This window comes from Sprattus sprattus (genome assembly GCF_963457725.1).
Source record: "Sprattus sprattus genome assembly, chromosome: 11".
NCBI lineage: Eukaryota > Metazoa > Chordata > Actinopteri > Clupeiformes > Clupeidae > Sprattus > Sprattus sprattus.
The window spans coordinates 4600695-4620455 of NC_137909.1; the positions used below are offsets into that span (position 1 = coordinate 4600695).

The 19761-nt window shown below is 48.6% G+C and overlaps 1 protein-coding gene across 7 annotated transcripts in view; it reads left to right on the forward strand.

The window, feature by feature from the left end:
* LOC308371943 (putative E3 ubiquitin-protein ligase HERC1) overlaps positions 1–19761 on the forward strand; it is a 75954-nt gene that overhangs the window by 46779 nt on the left and 9414 nt on the right. For 6 of the 7 annotated variants that reach the window (XM_080846995.1, XM_080846997.1, XM_080847001.1 and 3 more), the window contains 21 exons: positions 7070–7338; positions 7544–7593; positions 7681–7875; positions 8396–8570; positions 8828–9065; positions 9397–9610; positions 9867–10126; positions 10614–10741; positions 10923–11047; positions 12833–13051; positions 13365–13492; positions 14127–14326; positions 14596–14710; positions 14968–15099; positions 15250–15351; positions 15468–15641; positions 16047–16331; positions 16539–16604; positions 17106–17231; positions 17406–17544; positions 19299–19480. In XM_080846995.1, the coding sequence (XP_080703121.1) occupies positions 7070–7338; positions 7544–7593; positions 7681–7875; positions 8396–8570; positions 8828–9065; positions 9397–9610; positions 9867–10126; positions 10614–10741; positions 10923–11047; positions 12833–13051; positions 13365–13492; positions 14127–14326; positions 14596–14710; positions 14968–15099; positions 15250–15351; positions 15468–15641; positions 16047–16331; positions 16539–16604; positions 17106–17231; positions 17406–17544; positions 19299–19480 (3522 nt within the window). The remainder of the gene's footprint in view (positions 1–7069; positions 7339–7543; positions 7594–7680; positions 7876–8395; positions 8571–8827; positions 9066–9396; positions 9611–9866; positions 10127–10613; positions 10742–10922; positions 11048–12832; positions 13052–13364; positions 13493–14126; positions 14327–14595; positions 14711–14967; positions 15100–15249; positions 15352–15467; positions 15642–16046; positions 16332–16538; positions 16605–17105; positions 17232–17405; positions 17545–19298; positions 19481–19761) is intronic. The other variant, XM_080846996.1, reaches the window with a different exon arrangement.

The window sequence follows — 19761 nt, forward strand, 5'->3', positions numbered from 1 at the left end:
GACTCATCAGTCCAGAGCACCTTCTGCCATGTTTCTGCACCCCAGTTTCTATGTTTTCGTGCTTAGTTCAGTCACTTGGCCTTGTTTCCTTGTCGGGGTAGAGCTTTTTGGCTGCAACTCTTCCATGAAGACCACTTCTGGCCAGACATCCCGGGACAGTAAATGTCTGTACCTGGGTACCACTGGTTTCTGTCAGTTCTGAGCTGATGCCACTGCTTGAAATCTTCCGATTTCGAAGGTAAATAAGCTTGATGGGTTTTTCATCAGCTGCATTAAGTTTCCTTGGCTGACCACTGCGTCTACGATCCTCAACGTCTTCTTCAAAAGAGCTTGAACTGCACATTTTGAAACCCCTGTCTGCTTTGAAATCTTTGTCTGGGAGAGACCCTGCTGATGCAGTATAACTACGTTGTGTCTTGTTGCTGTGCTCAGTCTTACCATGTAAATGGATAAAAAATAAACATTTATTTTTTACATTTTTCAAAGCATTCTTAAGCCCAATTTATACTTCGGTGTCAGACACTTTTGAAAAGGTGTCAGACACTTTTGACGTCATGTCAGACACTTTAAACCGTCGTTTTGAAGTGTCTGCTACATGGAGAAATTTCTACTGGCGCTCAAGTCGTCACAAAGTGTCGCGCAAGTGTGATTGGCTAGATACAACTAGCCCCGGTGCCTGCTATTATGACGAGCCCCTGTCACTGGCATAAATTAGATGGGCTTAATTCACCTCGAAGCTAGTTTACAAGTCAGATGCGTGGCGTTAACACACAATATATCAACAATATTTTGGATTTCACGAACTAGTTACTTCGGTTATTGTATTGGGAAAGTAGACAGGTCAACGATAAAGCGATCAGAAACATGGATAGTGCTTTGACTCGCGGTAACGTAAAAAGACGGTCAAAGTGCTGAAACATTTTTTAAAACACTGATTAAAGGAATTAGGCCTATTTGGTGCAGCAGCACACACAGCAGCTTTACCCACATCTGAAAAACACATACACAATTAAACAGGTGCTCTGCGGCGACCTGCCTCAGAAAGTAGGCTATAACAACCTGTTCAGTTAGAAGGATAGGAGTTGTGCATACAACGTTATTTCTACGTCCCTGTAGTTGTAAATAGCTCGCAGGCAATGATGATATATGACCAGGCAAAACTTCTGTCTGGCTGGGGGACTACCCAGTGTTCCGGAAGCTCAATATTTCGAAAAAAAAATGTCCGAAATATCTTTACCAAATTAAACCCTCTGTTCCGAAATGCCTTTGTTCCAACCAGTGTTGCCGGATTAATGTTTGGGGTGGCAAAAGGTGCGTGAGCAAGGTGAAGAATGCAAGAGGTCAGTTCACTAGAGGAATTTTCATGTTTTAGCCTACACATAGGCCTAAACAAGGAAGCTGGAAGTGCAGGCTCTGGCTTCATTTAGAAATATTTTAAGTGGCACAAAACACACGCAGCATTTAATTTGCGCAGCGGAGACGCTTACCGGGACTTTACGCATAACTTCAGGCAATATTTGTTAACTTAGCCTACTCTGGTTTTGAATATAGGGTAGGCTTCCACTCGTGAGAAGGAATCACTGGCAGATTGTCGCAGGACATTACGCAGATCTTGTTGAGCACTGACAAAGCATGCATGTGCAATGCACATCATAGGCTTGATTTATTAGCATATACGTTTATTATAGCCTGCTTCCTCCACAAATAATACCTTGCTGTTAAAACGGATATATATATCATTAAACACTCTTCATAATTATGTCAGTGTGATTAGCTATAGACGGCACGCGCCGTTGATTTTCAAAAAGTAGAATGTATTGGCAGAAAAATGTCGTTAGCGCCTCTTCCATTATGACGAACTCGGCGACGGTTTCGCCTGAAGTATAAACACACCTGGCCTGGAAGACACTTTTCAAAAGTGTCTGACACCTTTTCAAAAGTGTCTGACACCGAAGTATAAATTGGGCTTTAGTTCATAGCATTTTTTCACACCTGCCTAAAACTTTTGCACAGTACTGTATATGTATTCTATATTTATTCTGGTTAACCCATTGAGTGTGGCCATTCCCCTCTCCTGGTGATGGTAGTGCTCTCGCTACCCGCTCCCAGCACAGGTGTGGTTTGTAGTTTGGCCTGCAGGTATTTTTTCTGTGACGGCAGCGGTTCCTGCCTCCCTCTCCCGGCATCTGCTCTGCACCGTGTAATTCGTTGTGTGCGGCCATCCACCCTCTCCTGGTGAAGGTAGTGCTCTCGCTCCCCGCTCCCAGCACAGGTGTGGTTTGTAACTGCTGGCCTGTGAATATTGTCGGTGGAGGCAGCGGTTCCTGCCTCCCTCTCCCGGCACTTAGTCTATTCTGATAGTCCCCATTATGTTGGGACCATAATCCTCTACTGAGGCTAACTACTACAGTTCTCTCTCAGTGGTGCGTGGTTTGCAGACATGGTGGGCAACCACTCTTGCGCGGCCTGCATGGCCCTCTGCAGGTGGAGGGTGGCCATGATCGGTGCCCCTCTTGTCTCGGTGCCCCTCTTGGGCAGCTAGATTGGCTGGGGCGGATCAGCTGTTGGGTCTGTCACCTGAACAGCTGACGAGGTTGCTAGTTCGATTCCCTGTCGAAGTGCCCTTGAACAGACACTGGACCCCTGATTGCTCCTGATGTGCAGTGTGCCATCAGTGTAAATATAGAAATGTGTATACATTGCATGTCGCTTTGGATTAAACCGTCTGCTAAATAATTGAATGTAAATATAAATGACCCTGGCCCAGCGATGCAACCAAGCTCTGCCGATCCGACTTAGGCCTGGAAGGTCTGCGGCTACCCCACGGCGCAGCTCGCAGTCACAGGTCCACCCAAGAGGTCACTACGGGGCCCAACGCCCACAGCCTGCTCAGCGGCAAGCGCGGGCCTTTCAGAGTCCAGAGCGACAGCCCTCGGGCCAACCTCACGCTTCGTGCGCAGCCCATCGTCCCCCCAGGGGGGCAGGCTCTGAGGCCCAGGGGCCGGCCGTCTGCGTTTTTACCAGCTGCAGCTCAGCTACTGGGCTGCTTCTATCAGGGACCCGGGGTGCTTTCCACCTTAACCCACTGATGCCAACTTCAGTTCCAACGCCGGCCCCCAGCCTATGGCCGGGTCAAAATTACCATTATGAAGACCCGGCGAAAGCCCGGGCCCTTACCCAGGAGCTGTCCGCCCTCCTGGACATGGGTGCCATCGAGCCGGTAGACCCCCTGACACAACCCGGGGGGTTCTACTCAACCTACTTTCTAGTATCAAAGAAAGATGGCGGACTCCGTCCCTTCCTCGACCTGAGGGGCCTCAACAGGTTCCCGAAGGTCTTGAGGTTCCGCATGCTGAGCATGGCAAGGGGTTCTGCGTACAATAACCAGGGGGGAGTCGTTTACGTCAGTAGACCTCAAGGATGCCTACTTTCATGTACCCATAGCGCCACACCACAGACGGTTTCTGCGGTTTGCGTTTCAGGGACATCACTTTCAGTTCAGGGTGCTCCCAGTTGGCCTCTCCCTTCCCCTCGTGCCTTCATCAGGTGTGTGGCAGCCCCCTCACCCCTACAGTCGCAGGGCATGACAATTTTGCCGTACCTGGACAACTGGCCCCTTGTGCCCCGTCCCGGTCTCAGATGGCCCTGGACACGACGCATCTCCTTCAATTTAACAAAGAGCTGCCTGGTCCAATCGCAGATCACACTCTTCTCAGGGTGAGTCGATTCAGTCGCCATGAGGGCTTGTCCATCGCCACTGCGATTGTACGACAGCCTACACCTTCTTCCCCAGTTCAGGAAGGCATGCAGTTGCGTTACGGTGAATTCTGCGCCTTCTCGGGAAGCTGACCGCAGCTGCTACTGTGGTTCCTCCAGGCCTGCTGTCGCTACGCCTCCAGTGGTGGATTCACAGTTTCATCTGGACGCCGAGCAGCACCGGCACAGGAGACTCAGGGTGTCACCTTGTTGATGTTCTGGGGCTGCGGGCTGTGCACAGGGCATTGCAGGCTTCTGCCCTTCTTGGAAGGCTGACACGTGCTCGTGCGGTCAGACAAGGTTTCGACCGTCTCCCATATCAATCACCAGGGAGTTGCGTTTCCGCCAATCCCGTTGATTTTTCCAACTCTACAGGGAGTTCTCCAGCAGGGCCACAGACTGCTGCTGGTAGCCCCTTCTGGCCAGGGAGGATGTGGTTCCCACTTCCATGCAGGCTGCAGCGGGGTGCAGCTGCGCCTCCCCGGCAGGAAGGATCTCCTGTCTCAGTTACAGGGTCGTATATGGCATCCCGACCCTCATCGGTTGCAGCTGTTGGTCTAGCTGCCACAGGGCCCAACCCACTGCTGACAGATGTTCGGACGTTGTCCGTAATACCATACTGAATGCCCGGGCACCCTCTACCCGGGCGCAGTATGAGAACAGGTGGCAGCTGTTTGCCCCATGGCGAGGGCCCCGTGCATTGCGTGGTCCCGAGCGCCTTAGAGTTCCTCCAGTCACTCCTGGATGGGGGCCGGTCCCCGGCTACCCTGGGGGTGTATGTGGCAGCTATATCCTCCCGACATGCTCTGGTGGATAATGACACAGTGGGGAGCCACAGGTTGGTGTCCCTTTTTTTCTGAGGGGCGCATTACGGCGGCGCCCCCCACAAGCACGGCGCGCCCCAGCATGGGATCTGCACCTTGTGCTTGATGCCTTGTGTTGTCTCCTTTTGAACCCCTGGCTCAGGCAGAGCTAAAGTGGGTCTCTACAAGACGGCTTTCTCGTCGCGTTGGCGAAGCGCGTTGGGAAGCTCCATGCACTGTCAGTGAGTGGCTCCTGTTTGAGGTGGAGTCTGAATGGCCCAAAGGTTAGCCTGTGGCCGAATTCAGACAGGTTGAAATTACTGTGCCCTGTGCGGTAGAGCTTAGATCGGGCCAAAAAATCAAACCCGACCCTATCCGAGCCCGTGCTCATTCGAGCCCGGCCCGGCCCGGCCCGGCACATTAACTGTAATGATGAGCCCGCGACCGATTTAAACCTGAACATTTCTTAATATGTGGGCGGTTATAGCTGACGCTGTCAACAACAATTTTTAGTTGCTTGAAGTGAATCACAGAAATTGGTTAACAATTATCCAGATGAACAATGCAACAAGGACAACACGTGTAGCCTAAATGTGTGTTCATTCGTAATTGGATCGTAGCGTACATCCTGGAAGCCCTGGCCACTTACAACGTAAAACGGCCTTATGTCCTTACAACAAAACCCAACGCATTTCTCTGTGAGGGCTTGCTTCGCTCTCATGGGTATGGTTGGAGAAGTAACAAAAGAAGACATTGAAGGCTGATTATCATCCTTTCTCGCATGGCAAACCTGCTTCATGTGTCTGTTCATGGAAGAAGTACCCGTTTTTTTGCTATCATAAGTGAACAGCATGCCACACTTGCTGCACTCCACAAAGCCGACACAAACATTGTCACTTCCCACGACTTGTTTAAAATATGTCCATACCTCCGACTTTCCTTCAAACTTGCTCACTTTTAATTCTCCCGTTTTTATTTTTTTCTTTACTTCTTCAGGCTCCATGTTGCACGCCAGCCAATTCAGCACTGCAGGGCAGGCTCGGTGTTACGCTTGCCAGTGGAGGAAAACTGCACATGACACGTTGCCTTTTGCAATTTCGTAGTCTGACTTCTGCAGCTTTGTATACATTAAGAATATTATCTACCTATAGAATATTTCGTCTGATTAATAGACAATTTTGCCCGTACCAATTAAGCTAATAGTGATTAAAAAATAAATAAATAAATTAAAATTTTAAAAAGCTTGATCACGCCCGGTCCGATCCGACCCGAGGATAGTGGCGGGAAATATTGGACCGACCCGGTCGAATCAGCTTTCCTCTGCTATGGTGACCCTAGGAGGGGCTCTGCTTTTTCCAAGCAGCGACTGTCCCACTGGGTGGTGGAGGCAATCACCCAGGTGTATAAAGGAAGTGGGCACCCCCTGCTATCCGGGGTGAGGTGCCACTCCACCAGAGCTGTCTCGACATCCTGGGCAGCCTCGCGGGGCATTCCCCTGGAAGATGTCTGCGAGGCAGCGTCATGGACATCACCTAGTACCTTCTCCAGGTTCTACCGGGTGAATGTTGCCACTCTCCAGCCGTTGTCTGTGGTCCTGTTGCGTGACTTTGCTGCTTCCTCTCAGTAAGGCAAGTACTAGAGTTCTTCGTGACTTCAGTGTTTCCCCTACAATGATATTAGGGTGGCGGCCCGCGCCCCCAACGGCCCCCCTGGAAGGTCAAGTAAAAAAAAATAAAAAATAAAAATAAAAAATGTTTTATATATTTTTATAAATATAGCGCCAGATCACAAAATAAGTCATTTAAGGTTACCTTTACCATAAAACATGTAAAATTATACTTATTGACTGCTGTCATTCAAAGAAACACATGAACATCATAATTAATTTAAGTGTTTGTGTCCGTGTCCGTGTCCGCCGCCGCGGCGCACCGCGCCCCTGCCGCCGTCCCCCTCCCCCCCCCCAAGCTGTAAACCTGGACTTTGTTGGTATGAGTCATCCAGTGCTTGAAAGCACCGTCTAGCGGTCAGTAAGGATGAAATAGAACGAAAGTTACGTATGTAACTACGGTTCTATGAATCACTGGATGACCGCTAGACCGTCCCGTCACTCAGAATCCTTGTGCTCTCGCGAGAAGATTGTGTAGGAACAGTTCCCCTGACCCCACCAGAAGATATGAACGATCCGGGGGTCATCGGGGGGTCACGATGTGACATTGTTGGTAAAACACTCGACCTGTGCGCGTGCGCGAGATGGATCATCCAGTGCTTGAAAGCACCGTCTAGCGGTCATCCAGTGATTCATAGAACCGTGGTTACATACGTAACTTTCGATTTATGATATTGAAGACAGGATGGCTATTTTACATTAAGACAGAGTGGAAACTAAGTGTGTGTGTGTGTGTGTGTGTGTGTGTGTGTGTGTGTGTGTGTGTGTGTGTGTGTGTGTGTGTGTGTGTGTGTGTGTGTGTGTGTGTGTGTGTGTGTGTGTGTGTGTGTGTGTGTGTGTACAGGGTGGAGAAGAGCACCCAGAGCCTCATGAGATGGTGGAGTGTGAGCTGTGCAGCACGCTCACCCTGCATTTCAACAACCACATGAAGCGCCACCACCCAGGCTGTGGCCAGAGTGCTGGTCGCTGTGGTTACCGCAGCAACGGCGCCTACGTGGACGGCTGGTTTGGGGGCGAGTGCGGCTCAGGTAGCCCCTACTACCTGCTGTGCAGCTCCTGCCGGGAGAAGTACCTGGCTGCCAACCTGGGCGATCTCAACTCCAAACAGGACAGGTGAGTGTCCTGTGGTATGATGACACACTAAGCAGATAACCTTAAATATGTGATCACAGGGAAAAGGAATACTATAGAATGACTTTAATGTACTTTAAAGTAAGTAAATTAAAGTAAACTTTAAAGTAAAAAATTGAAGTAAATGACTTTACCGTAAAGATTTACTTGGTTCAATTGTCGTCTGTTTTTTCATTGTTTGCCACAGGAAAGGGCTGGCGTCAGATTTGATTGGCCGATTGGATAGTACATCTGATGGTATGTAGTACTTCTTGTCTGTCACCTTTGGTAGATGGTTTTAGCAGTGTGCCTTTCCTCATCAGAGAGTTGTGTTTGTGGGCCCAGATGAGTGGGAGCTGGGACACCCGGAGGCTGACCCGGACCGGCTGACGGGCCAGGAGGACTTTGGTCTGCTCTCGCGTCCGCTGGGCCTCAGTGAGAAGAAGCTGGTGCCTGACCCAATCCCCTTCACTGAGGCCGACCCACTAGGGGCCATCACCAACAGCGCCCTCAGTGGAGAGTCTGCCCTGATGTACAGAGGTACGGCAAGTCCTCTAGAGTCTAGACTAAGATTATGTAAACAGGTTAGACTAAGGTTATGTGAACAGGTTAGACTAAGGTTATGTGAACAGGGTAGACTATGGTTAGGCTAAGGTTATTTGAACAAGTTAGACTAAGGTTAGACTTAGGTTAGGCTAAGGTTATGTGAACAGGTTAGGTTAGACTAAGGTTAGACTAAGGTTATGTAAACAGGTTACACTAAGATTATGTGAACAGGTTAGACTAAGGTTATGTGAACAAGTTAGGCTAAGGTTAGGCATGGGGGCAAGGGGGTAAGGGGGTTAGAGACGTAAAATTACATCCATTGAGAGGGTTACCAGATGACTAACATGTTGCATATCAGTTGGTGTTCAGTTGGTCTTCATTTAAATAAATAATCTTTTGCCAGTTGGGAAGTTGTTTGAGGGCGTGCAGTCATGCTGTATGGTGTGTGTGTGTGTGTGTGTGTGTGTGTGTGTGTGTGTGTGTGTGTGTGTGTGTGTGTGTGTGTGTTTGGCAGGGGCGGCCAGCAGTGAACAGAAGGGCTCCACAGCTCCTCTGAGCCTGGGGGAGCAGGCGGCCTCGCTGAGGGACGCCCAGGAGAGGCTGCAGGCCCTGAGGAGGGTCACCTCCACGGCACAGATCCTGCTGGCCTACAGCATGGTCATGAGGACCCTCTCCCAGAGCACCGCCAGGTCAGACAGCTTACCAAACCTAAACCTATAGTATACCAACACATATACCTCACCTATAGTATACCAACAACACATATACCTTAACCACACTATACCAACACAAATACCTCACCCATAGTATACCAACACTTATACCTCACCTACAGTATACCAACACGTATACCTCACCAACAGTATACCAACACCTACAGTACTGTAACACTTTCTTTTAGAGGGTCCTTAGTGTGGGCTCACTCTGCCCTTTCTCTGTCCTGCAGTAGTCAGTCTTGCGGGCTGGAGGCTCTCGGATTGGCCGATATTCGGATCTTGGTGCGCCTGATGTGTCTGGCGGCGGCAGGGCGTGTCCACATGGGAGCGGAGCCCCAGGGGGCGGGGCGGGGTCCTGTGGCTGATCGCTCTGGCTCCGCCTTCCTCTCCTTCCTCAGCTCAGCCATCGGGAGCCTGGTATCCCACAGCGCCGTGGCCTACAGGGAGCTGGTGGATATCTGCACTCAGGTATACACTCTTCATCCATCCTGCTATCTATCGCTCCATCTCTCCGCTATCTATCTCTACATCCATCACTCCAGAACCCTGCCTACCTCTTTTATCTCCTCTGTACATGTATGCTCCCATCTTCCCTCTGATCTTAATCTGCCTGGTCTATATGGCTCAGTGGACATCATACCCAGACCTGTTCTCCCTAGATATCTGGATGAACGTCATCTTATCTGAGTGGGATGGGAACTACAAGTGCAGTAGCGTAATCTCACACTGAAGTTGTCCTTTATCAAACCTCTCTCTTTCTCCCTCTCTCTCTCTCTCTCTCTCTCTCTCTCTCTCTCAGGATCTGATGGCGGCTGCCACTGGTATGAACATCAGTGCCATCAGCGACCCGCAGCAGAGGGGCCGTCTCACCCTGGCTCTGAAGGGAGGCCCCCGCGAGCCCAAAGAGCTCACCCCCCCCACCTTCCTGGTCACCCAGAGCCTGGTGTCCCTGCTGACGGAGAAGGGCATCCGCTACAGATACACTGCCGAGCGCAGTGACACTGACGCCAAAGGTGCCCACGCCCACAGTACACACTCATCCATACATACACACACACACACACACACACACACACACTCATCCACACACACTCATCCACACACACTCATCCATACACACACACACACACACACACACACACACACACACACACACACACACACACACACACACACACATGTGCTGTACTAAACTGTTCTTGTGAAACCAGGTTTAAAAACTCCTTGGTATGGGCGCTTGGGAGCTGAGCTCTGTGCTTCTCCCTGTAGATGTGACCAGCCCCGGGGCGTCGGTCTCTCCGGCTCCGGCGGGGATGCGAGTGGGTCCGCTGGAGCTGGCCAACGCTCTGGCCGCCTGCGCCCTCTCCGCCCGGCTGACCAGCAAGCACCGGCAGTGGGCCGCTCAGCAGCTAGTCCAGGCCCTGGCCACCTCCGAGAGGGACAACCCCATCCGCCCACAAACCTACAGCGACATGGCAGGGGACCTGCGCAAGTGTCCGCTCCGCAAGCTGGAAGGTCATCAGAACAGGGTCAGGACACACGCGTACACACTTCACTCACCAGCCACTTGAGTAGTCATTGTAATGATACAGGGATGTGGAAGTCATTGTAATAATACAGGGATGTGGAAATAGTCATTGGAATAATAGAGGGATGTGGAAGTCATTGTAATAATAGAGGGATGTGGAAGTCATTGTAATAATAGAGGGATGTGGAAGTCATTGTAATGATAGAGGGATGTGGAGATAATTGTAATGACACAGGGATTTGGAAGTAATCATTGTAATGATACAGGGATGTGGAAGTCATTGTAATGATAGAGGGATGTGGAGATAATTGTAATGACACAGGGATTTGGAAGTAATCATTGTAATGATACAGGGATGTGGAAGTCATTGTAATGATAAAGGGATGTGGAAGTCATTGTAATGATAGAGGGATGTGGAAGTAATTCGAATGATACAGGGATGTGGATATTCCAAAAAGGTTAAATGTGAAATGTCTGGTTTGTGTTAGGTGACGAGCTGCTGTTGGAGTAATGCCCAGAGCCTTCTAGCCACCAGTGGTCAGGACGGGACGGTGCGCGTCTGGGACTTGACGCAGAACTCCGCTGAGCTGCAGTGTACACACACCTGCACCCCTGGGTAAGAATGCAAACTCAGATTTCAGTGGAACCTACTTGGACTACTGTGTGAGATGTGATCTATGTGATCTACTAGCCATGTTAGTGGAATTATTGTGGAATTTAAAGTGTGTGTGTGGTGTATGGTGTATGGTGTGTGTGTGTGTGTGTGTGTGTGTGTGTGTGTGTGTGTGTTTACCCAGTGAGGACGCACACAGCTCTGATTCGTCCCTGGGAGCCCACCTCCTCTCCCCTGTGTTCTGGAGTGCAGGGGGGACGCTGTTGGCTGCCTTCCAGAGCAAACAGATCAGCATATGGACGGTCAACGGTGGGTCTGCCTACGCCTCCCTGTCACTGTGATGCACTGCTGGGTCTCAATCCTACACACATTCTGCCTTCTGTCCCACAGCCATACACTCCACTCACACAGACTGATGTATAGGTATCGCTAATGTTTGGGTATTCTCAGGCCTGGTGTAACTGCAGTAGTATTACATGTTGATTTTCTATGATGACATAGCAAGTTGGTTTCAGAAATTTTGATTTAGAAAGAAATTTGACATGAATTTGTTTTTAATTAGATATTCTTTTTTCCCCCTTAGTTGTTGTATTCCACTAAGAAATTACATCTTAGCCTGGATACCAGCCCAAACCCCGCCCACAAAATGTTTGTTCTGGGAGATTTGGTCTGGCTTTGAGCTAGTTGGGAGACAATATCAGTTTTCAGCAAAACGATCTGACCAATGAAATTGTCAGAGCGGGCTTTATACGATGATGGACAGATGATCAACCAACGCTTGAGTTGAATTAACCGGTAGATTTGAAATAGTACAAAGATGGCGGCGTCTCGGCCTGTTAGTGGGACATATTTTATGTGAATTAAGCTATCTACACGACTTTTTAAATGTCTACATTGACTCGGTTAGTTGTGTATGTGCAACACGAATGTTGCAGAGTATTGTTTGTCTTAACTAAAGCTCTCTAGACCATTATTGTAAGGTTATTGCTAAAGCTTAGACCAAAAATCCATTGAAACACATAGTAGCTAGCTAGCCTCACTGCTAGTAAGTTTAACGGGAGCAAGCATATCTCACAGATATTGACGGCGCATTCATTTTGAAAGAGGAACAAAGAAACGCGATTAAGGCATTTGTCGATTGAAAAGATGTTTTTGCCGTCCTTCTTATCCTATGGGATCAGGTAAAAGTTTAATGTATCAGATGGTCATACTACGTTGCTCTAATTGGTTCTAGGTATCCAATTCAGCGAAGAGGCATTTTCTTTCCTGGTTCATTGAAACACGCCTGTCGCTGCCAAATGTGAGTCCCAGCCTGATGTGAGTCTGCATGCGCAAACACAAACGGTTTACGGCAGAAGGCTCAGGAGCAAACTATCCAAGACGCGCATGCTCATACATGGTTCAATATCAACGTATCTGGCTTCTCATAACGCATAATGTAGGTTTATTTAACGTAGTGTTTTATAATGTTGTCAACGGTTTACAGCATAAGGCCTAACATCGACATATGGGGCTAGTCTTCACGCATAATGTGGGTATATTTACTGGTATATTTAATTGTGTTGTAAACGGTGAACAGCTAAGGCTCAACGTCAACATATGGGGCTGGTTTTAACGCATAATACCGGTACATTTAATGTTATATTTAATTGTGTTGTAAACGGTTAACAGCATAAGGCTCAACGTCAACATATGGGGCTATGTTGTTTTACTGTTACTTACTAGTAATGAATGCACTGCTTAACTAGCTCGTTGTACTACAAAAGTGTCGCAAAGTGACGCATGCGGACTCACATCAGGCAGTGACTCACATTTGGCAGAGACAACGCCCCATAATCACAGCCCACTGGGTCAGGATCAGACTCATATTCTGACTAGAATGAGAGTATGACATCGTCAGGCTAATGACATCTATGATGCTTGAATTCTTTCTATCGTTTGACTGTGGTCTGTGTTTTCAGGATGGCATCAATGATGGTTGAAGTCTTTCTATCATTTGACTGTGGTCTATGTCTGTGTGTGTGTTCTCAGGATGACATCTATGATGTTTGAATTCTTCTATTGTTTGACTGTGGTCTGTGTGTGTGTTCTCAGGAGCCCAGGCTTGTGTGGTGGAGGCCCAGAGCTCCTGGGTGACTGCTCTGACCTGGGTGCAGACCTCCACACCGTTCCCCAGCCAGGGTGGTGCCAGCCCCTGCAGTGCCACCGAGTCTCTGCTGGTAGGCCGGCTGGACGGCTCCCTCTGCTGGCTGGATGTCTCTGACGGCCTGCAGGTGGAGAGCACCGAGCTGCCGCGCTGCCAGAGAAAGGAGAGTGAGTTCTGCAGACACACACACACACAAACACGAACCAGCGGCTGAGGCCCAGAACTCACTTTCATTATGTGTGGTTACCTGAACATGCTGATCTCTCTCTCTCTCCCTCTCTCTCTCTCTCTCTCTCTCTCTCTCTCTCTTTATTTCTTTCTTCCTTTCTTTCTTTCTCTCTCTATATCTCTCTCTCTCTCTCTCTCTCTCTCTCTCTTGTTCTCTATCTCGCTCCCTCTCTCGCTCTCTATCTCTCTTGTTCTCTCTCTCTCTCTCTCTTTTGTTCTCTCTCTTTTTTTGCCTCCCTGTCTCTTCTGCAGGTCCTCAGTGTATTGCCTGGCACAGTGTAGATAAGCCTTTCGCTGTCGGATACCCTGATGGAAAAATCCTCCTGGCCACAGCTCAGGGTTATGAGACGGAACAGCCTGTACTGCTCACAGCTTTCCCTGTGAGTGTGGAGCTCTTTTCTCTCTCCCTCTCTCTCTCTCTCTCTCTCTCGCTCTCTCTCTCTCTCTCTCTCTCTCTCTCTCTCTCTCTCTCTCTCTCTCTCTCTCTCTCTCTTCACACACACACACACACACACACACACCCTCTTTCTCACACTCACTCGCTCGCTTTCTCTCTTTCACTCAGTGTGTCTTTCTTTACCCCACCCCTCTACTCTGGGCAAATACACCCACGTCCAGTAGAACAGAACAACTTGTCCTTTTTTTTTTTCTTCTCACCTTTTGTGGCCAGAGGCACATTTTCACCTCACCTTGAGCGAAGTGGACACTGACATGCAGAACACAGGCAAACACACACACACACACACACACACACACACACACACACACACTTCAGACTCTTAATGTCTTTCACCCCTGCAGGACAGCATCACTGAGTGAAAAACACTGTTGACTGTTGAGTCATTTACTGCCCTCCAGTCCCATACCAAAATACACACACACACACACACACACACACACACACACACACACACACACACACACACACACACACACACACACACACACACACACACACACACACACACACACACCTCTCTCATCTCTCCTCCCTCCGCTTCCTTCTCCACCCAGGAGGGCATCACCATGCTGAAGTGGGACCCCACGGGTCACCTGCTGCTGTCTGTGGGCCGCTCCGAGATGGTGAAGATCTGGGGCCGCGTGGGCGGAGGCTGGAGCACGCTGCACTCCCTCTTCCACACTGGCTCCGTCAATGCGGCCGAGTGGTGCCCACTGGCCGGCAAGGGCCCGGAGCCACGCCTCATGATGGCAGTGTAAGTGTGCCCGCACTCACCGGGCAGTCTGAGCCAGTCATTGACTCTCCATGCCCGCTAAAAGGACTTTAAAAAAGGAATTCAATTATTTTTCAACTATGATATTAATAAGAGATTAGTAGTTGTCTGTGTGTGTGTGTGTGTGTGTGTGTGTGTGTGTGTGTATACAGAACATGGTGTTTGGCAGGACGAGAAATTTGAGGCAGCGCTGTTGTTTTCCTGTCTCAGATATTGTGAGGTTTATATTTATTACATTTCTTTTCCTACAGTGGATGCCAAAATGGTCTCCTGTATGTGTGGACTCTGCCACAGGGTGGCGCCATCGTATCACTTCCCAGTTTCCTCAGCTCGTCCTCAAGCCAGGAGAAGAGCGGAAGTGTCAAGGTCATTTGCTCATTTTGCCATAAATAAGATGTTTTTTTTCCACCCTTTCCCACCCTTTTCCAACCCTGTTTGAAGCTATATTCATTCAATTGCACAAGGAAAGAGCTACTTGGCTCATATTCTAGAACTCCAGAACTGCTTACTTAACCAAATTCCCTTATGAATGTAGATAAGACAGCCAGCCAAGGCTAGGGATTGTGCTTTGTGTAAATAATGTGTGAGTAAACAAACCTAAATTTCACCATTGTGTGTTTCAGCGTGGCAGTGCCAAGTGTGTGTTTAGGCTGAGTGGCCACATCACGGCCGTGAAGACGCTGTCCTTCTGTCCCAGTGGCATGGCACTAGTGTCAGGGGGCATAGGTGGTCTGCTCAACATCTGGTCCCTTAGGGTCAGTGGCTGGACTCCCCTGCACTGAAATCATTACATTTTCTCTGTTATGAAATCTTACCTTTGTTATATTTGCATTGGAAGTTAGCAAGATATTCTCTACAGTCTTTTTTTTTCTTTTTTCTGATGTATTGTTCTTACCTCTGTTCAGGATGGTTCAGTCCTTCAGACTGTTGTCACTGGCCTGGGCTCTGTGGTCTGTACCACCTGGATCCCTAATGTTGGGGTGACAGCCTGCTCTGGGAGATCAAAGGTATATGAGCTTAGTTTAGGTGATGATCCAAATCTCATGATATCCTCCTTCCGTGTGTCTTGGTGTCTTATCATGAAGGGTCTCTAAAAACAAGCTGCTGTTTTACCACCATTCAGGATGTTCTGCTGATCCGCTGCACGCCTGACTGGATCTCCCAGAACCAAGTGCTGGCGTCGTGTCGCTCCGTTCTCCGTGCCCAGGGCATTCTGGGTCTGAACCGCGCTCCCTGCATGGCCGTTCTCCTGGAGCGTCTGCCCATCCTCCTCCAGGAGCAGTTCAACTATGAGAGGGTGAGTGCCAAATCTACATACATTCAGACAGGGCCTAAAAAGCTATCAAAGTTTTTTTTTTTTCCCCTTTTTTTTGCCTTTCCTTCCTGCTCGTGCTCTGTTTGTGTTCTGGGAAAGAAGCCAAAATGCTCTGAAAGCTGTTTTTAATCCAGCCGCTCGAAGATCTTCACCTTACAAGCTCATTTCCAGACCATGTGTTGTGCATGCAGTGCCTCTGTAATCAATCATATTCATCTAATTTGGGTGTGTTTGTGTGCTTGTGTGTGTGTGTTTTTGTGTGTGTGTGTGTGTGTGTGTGTGTGTGTGTGTGTGTGTGTGTGTGTGTGTGTGTGTGTGTGTGTGTGTGTGTGTGTGTGTGTGTGTGTGTGTGTGTGTGTGTGTGTGTGCTCTGTCTGTTCTCCTCAGTCTCATGTGATGGCTGGCGATCAGCTGGTTCACAGCCCCTTCCTGCAGAGCCTGTCTTCACTGACGGTGGGCCTGGTGTTGGACCAGCTGCTGTGCCGCCTGCCCCGGCCCCCCCACCACGCGGGTACCGAGTCCGACGGCTGCCCGCTGGAGTGGACCTGGCTCGCCACCTACTCCACCACTGTCAAAAGTGCCGAGGCCTTCGCCCGTGGCAACGGTTTTCCAGAGTCCTTCAATGTTCCCGAGTTCCAGCAGACGGGGCTGACGGAGGTCTCCAAAGCCCTTGTGAGTTCATCCGAATGCTTTACATGGTTGATGGCTCATAGAGATGGTCCAGTTTCATATCAGCAATGGAACCCAAATGAAGGCAACCTGAAACTACTTCCGTGCCCCGACCCCACGACGAGACCCAGATAAAGGGTTGTGAATTGTGAATTCATCTGTCTGAATTGGAACAGCTGTGTTAAATAAAGATGTTGCCCTTTATTGCAGGACAACGGCAAGTGGAGCTTCATGATGGATGAGCAGCTCATGTCGTGGGCCACAACTCGTCCAGAGGTAAGCGCAGACTGGCCCTATCACTCCATCTCCCATCATGCATCACTGTCAGCTGAGGCTCTGGGAACCTCGTGCCATGACTCAGAAGGCCATTGTTGGCATTGTTCACTTTTATTAATGACCTGCACGCTGCCTCCTCAGAGACCGGCTCCAGAGCGCTCTAATCTCGGGGAAGCAGGCGCTAGATAGTCCTGCAGGAATAGGAAAGACTAAGAGGTGTTTCTGTAAAATGTACTGAACAAATTTGAAAAATTAAACTTCTGTAGCACTGAAAAATGCTGCGATGTGCGTTAGTTTGTCTATCTTTTATGTTTTTTTTTTTTATTTATTGTCAACACCTGTATTTTTAGTTTAAAAGGTGAACACTAAGAATACTCACTTGTGTTTGATTGTGTGTGTGTGTGTGTGTCTGTGTGTCTGTGTGTCTGTGTGTCTGTGTCTGTGTGTCTGTGTGTGTGTCTGTGTGTGCGCTCGTATTTGTGTTTGTTTGTACTTCTTCAGGACTGGCAACAGGGGGGTAAAAGCGAGGTATATCTGTGGGGCAATGGTCGCCATGGGCAGTTGGCAGATGCTGGCACCAATCTGTCTGTGCCAACCCTGGCACCCTCCCTTTGCCAGACCCAGCAGGTACACTATACTCCTACTGTACACAGTTCATAATGCCAACAGCTGAGTCAATAAACTACTCAGCACAGTCAAATAATCAATGTTGTTGTTAAGCTGCAGCCTGATGAAGTTGGATGGATGGATGTAATTGTGTGTGTGTGTGTGTGTGTGTGTGTGTGTGTGTCTGTCTGGCAGGTGGTGTGCGGGCAGAACTGCACGTTCCTGGTGCAGGCTAATGGCACGGTGCTGGCCATTGGCGAAGGCAGCTATGGAAGACTTGGGCAGGGCAACTCTGATGACCTGTACACCCCCACCATAATATCAGCCTTGCAAGGTAGGATCCAGCCCTGCACAGCAGAGTCTTGCTCCTCATGTCCACTCATATCAGCAGAGGCTCAGCTCCATTCTCTTGTTAAAGGCCTAACAATCAGACTCAAATGCATTTAGAAAGTTTAACGTGGCAGGGTACAGCCGCACAAAATCAATTTTTTTTCACAGTGAAATGCGTCATACAGCAATCACCATCATAATCAGAAACATGAAATAAAGTACATAAACCCTAAAATAAATCAGTCATTGAAGAACACATTTAAGAGCACAAGGGATAAAAGAGACTTAATGTCTTTTGGATCTGCTGGTGGGCTACACTACATATTCCCCGTGACTTAAGTGAGTGTTGAGGCTGCAAGCAGCCAACCATGCAGGGAGGATGAATTGTCCTTGAGTATGTTAGTGTGGGTGCACAGAGTGTTCCTCCTCCTCACGCCTTCACTCAGAGATGAAGAAGAGGAGACGGAATGCCAATAATCCTGCCGCGTCGGTTTTGGACCCTCTCCAGCTCCTCAGAGATTACTTGTATCAGCCCACAGCAAAATGGGCTGGCATACTCAATGATTGGACCAATGAAGGTCAGGTATATTTGTTTTAGAACGTCACATGGAAGAGCAGCTCTTTCGACAGCACTGAGGTAATGGATCCTTGGCCTCGTCTTACAGATCATAGACTTTTTTCAAGAAATTGTTGGAGACAGTCGAGAGGGGATGTTGTCCTCTCTCCTGGCACTGATGTCATATCCTGGTCTTATGGTGCGTTCAGAAGCAACTGGGAAGTGGGAAAGTTCTGAGTGGGAAAATACACCTGAACGCTTGTCAAGCTCTAGGGAAGGGAAGTGGGAGATTTTTGAGAGCTCTGAGAAGTAGGTTTGACGTCACTCAATATAGCAACATTTGTGGTAAAAGATACAAAATGTACTTGCTCTTTGCACAAATAAGTCACTACATTGTTTACTTTTGTGTAACTGATCAAATATTAACCTTCTGGCTAGCTAGCCTACTTAACGTAACCTAACTGTGGAACTTTCCGAAATCCCAACTGCCTAAACGCTTAGCTTGTAAAGATGGCCCGAGTCGGCCACCCCATGATGTGAGATGTATGCTTGGTTGGAATGGGGTGGCAGATGGGAGACACACACGGCAAAGGTTCTTAAATAACAGCCATTTATTTATACCTCAAAACAGACATTTACCAACTGAACAAAACTAAAGCCAAAAGTAGACAAGTACAAATCTGTGGTCACGAATCAAACAGGTACCTTGCTGCAGCATTCTCCCAGCATGCTCAATCTGTGTCTCCCCTCACTAGACAGTGAGGCACACATTATAGAAGGCTGCCAATTGGGCTAAATTGGTCTAATCAATGTCAATTGGGTTCCTACACTGATGTGGGGGAACCCGGACCCACAGTTTATCAATTAGCCATAAAACCATGTTGGGTGGGGCAATTTTGGAAATGTTCTCCTCCAGAAGGGCATCTGTTAGGATCCCTTTAAACACTCTGCCAACACAGCTGACTAATGAGATTTGACAGTAGACAACTGGATAGCTGGGCATTGCTCTTTTTGAACCAGCTTTGCCAAAGCATAATAGCCAACCGTTGTTTTAGTATTATTCAATTGTTATTTTACTGAATTGTCGAGGTTTAGTCTGTATGACTGTTAGTTGGATCCTTATTCTGTTTCTTCTTATATTGCGGTTCTTTTGCGTAAAGGTGATTCTAATTTGGGGTATGTTTTCTTGTGATCTCCTTCAGGGTACGTGGTTACACAGCTGGTGACGTCCTATGGCTCAGACGGTCACTCACTGGCCTTGACGGAGACCGGAGAGGTGTTCAGCTGGGGCGATGGGGATTATGGGAAGCTGGGCCACGGCAACACCGAACGGCAAAGGCGGCCTAAACAAATCGAAGCTCTGCAGGGGGAGGAGGTGGTGCAGGTAAGGCGTTTGTATGCACACACAACACTGATACAGGAAGGATGCAAATGCATATTCCATTTAAGGTGTGTGTCTTAGTTTCTATGTGGTGCTGATGCACTAGACTCTGCAGAGTGTGTGTCTGTTAGGTCACCATGTGATTGAGCCCGTCACTCTCCCATCTTACTCCTCCTTTGCAAATCTCAATGTTTCTAAAATACCTTTTATTCAGAAGTCATTGAAACATAAAAACATTTTAAGAGCTATTTTAAGGTTCTGGGTTTTTTTGTGGATAGTGTATG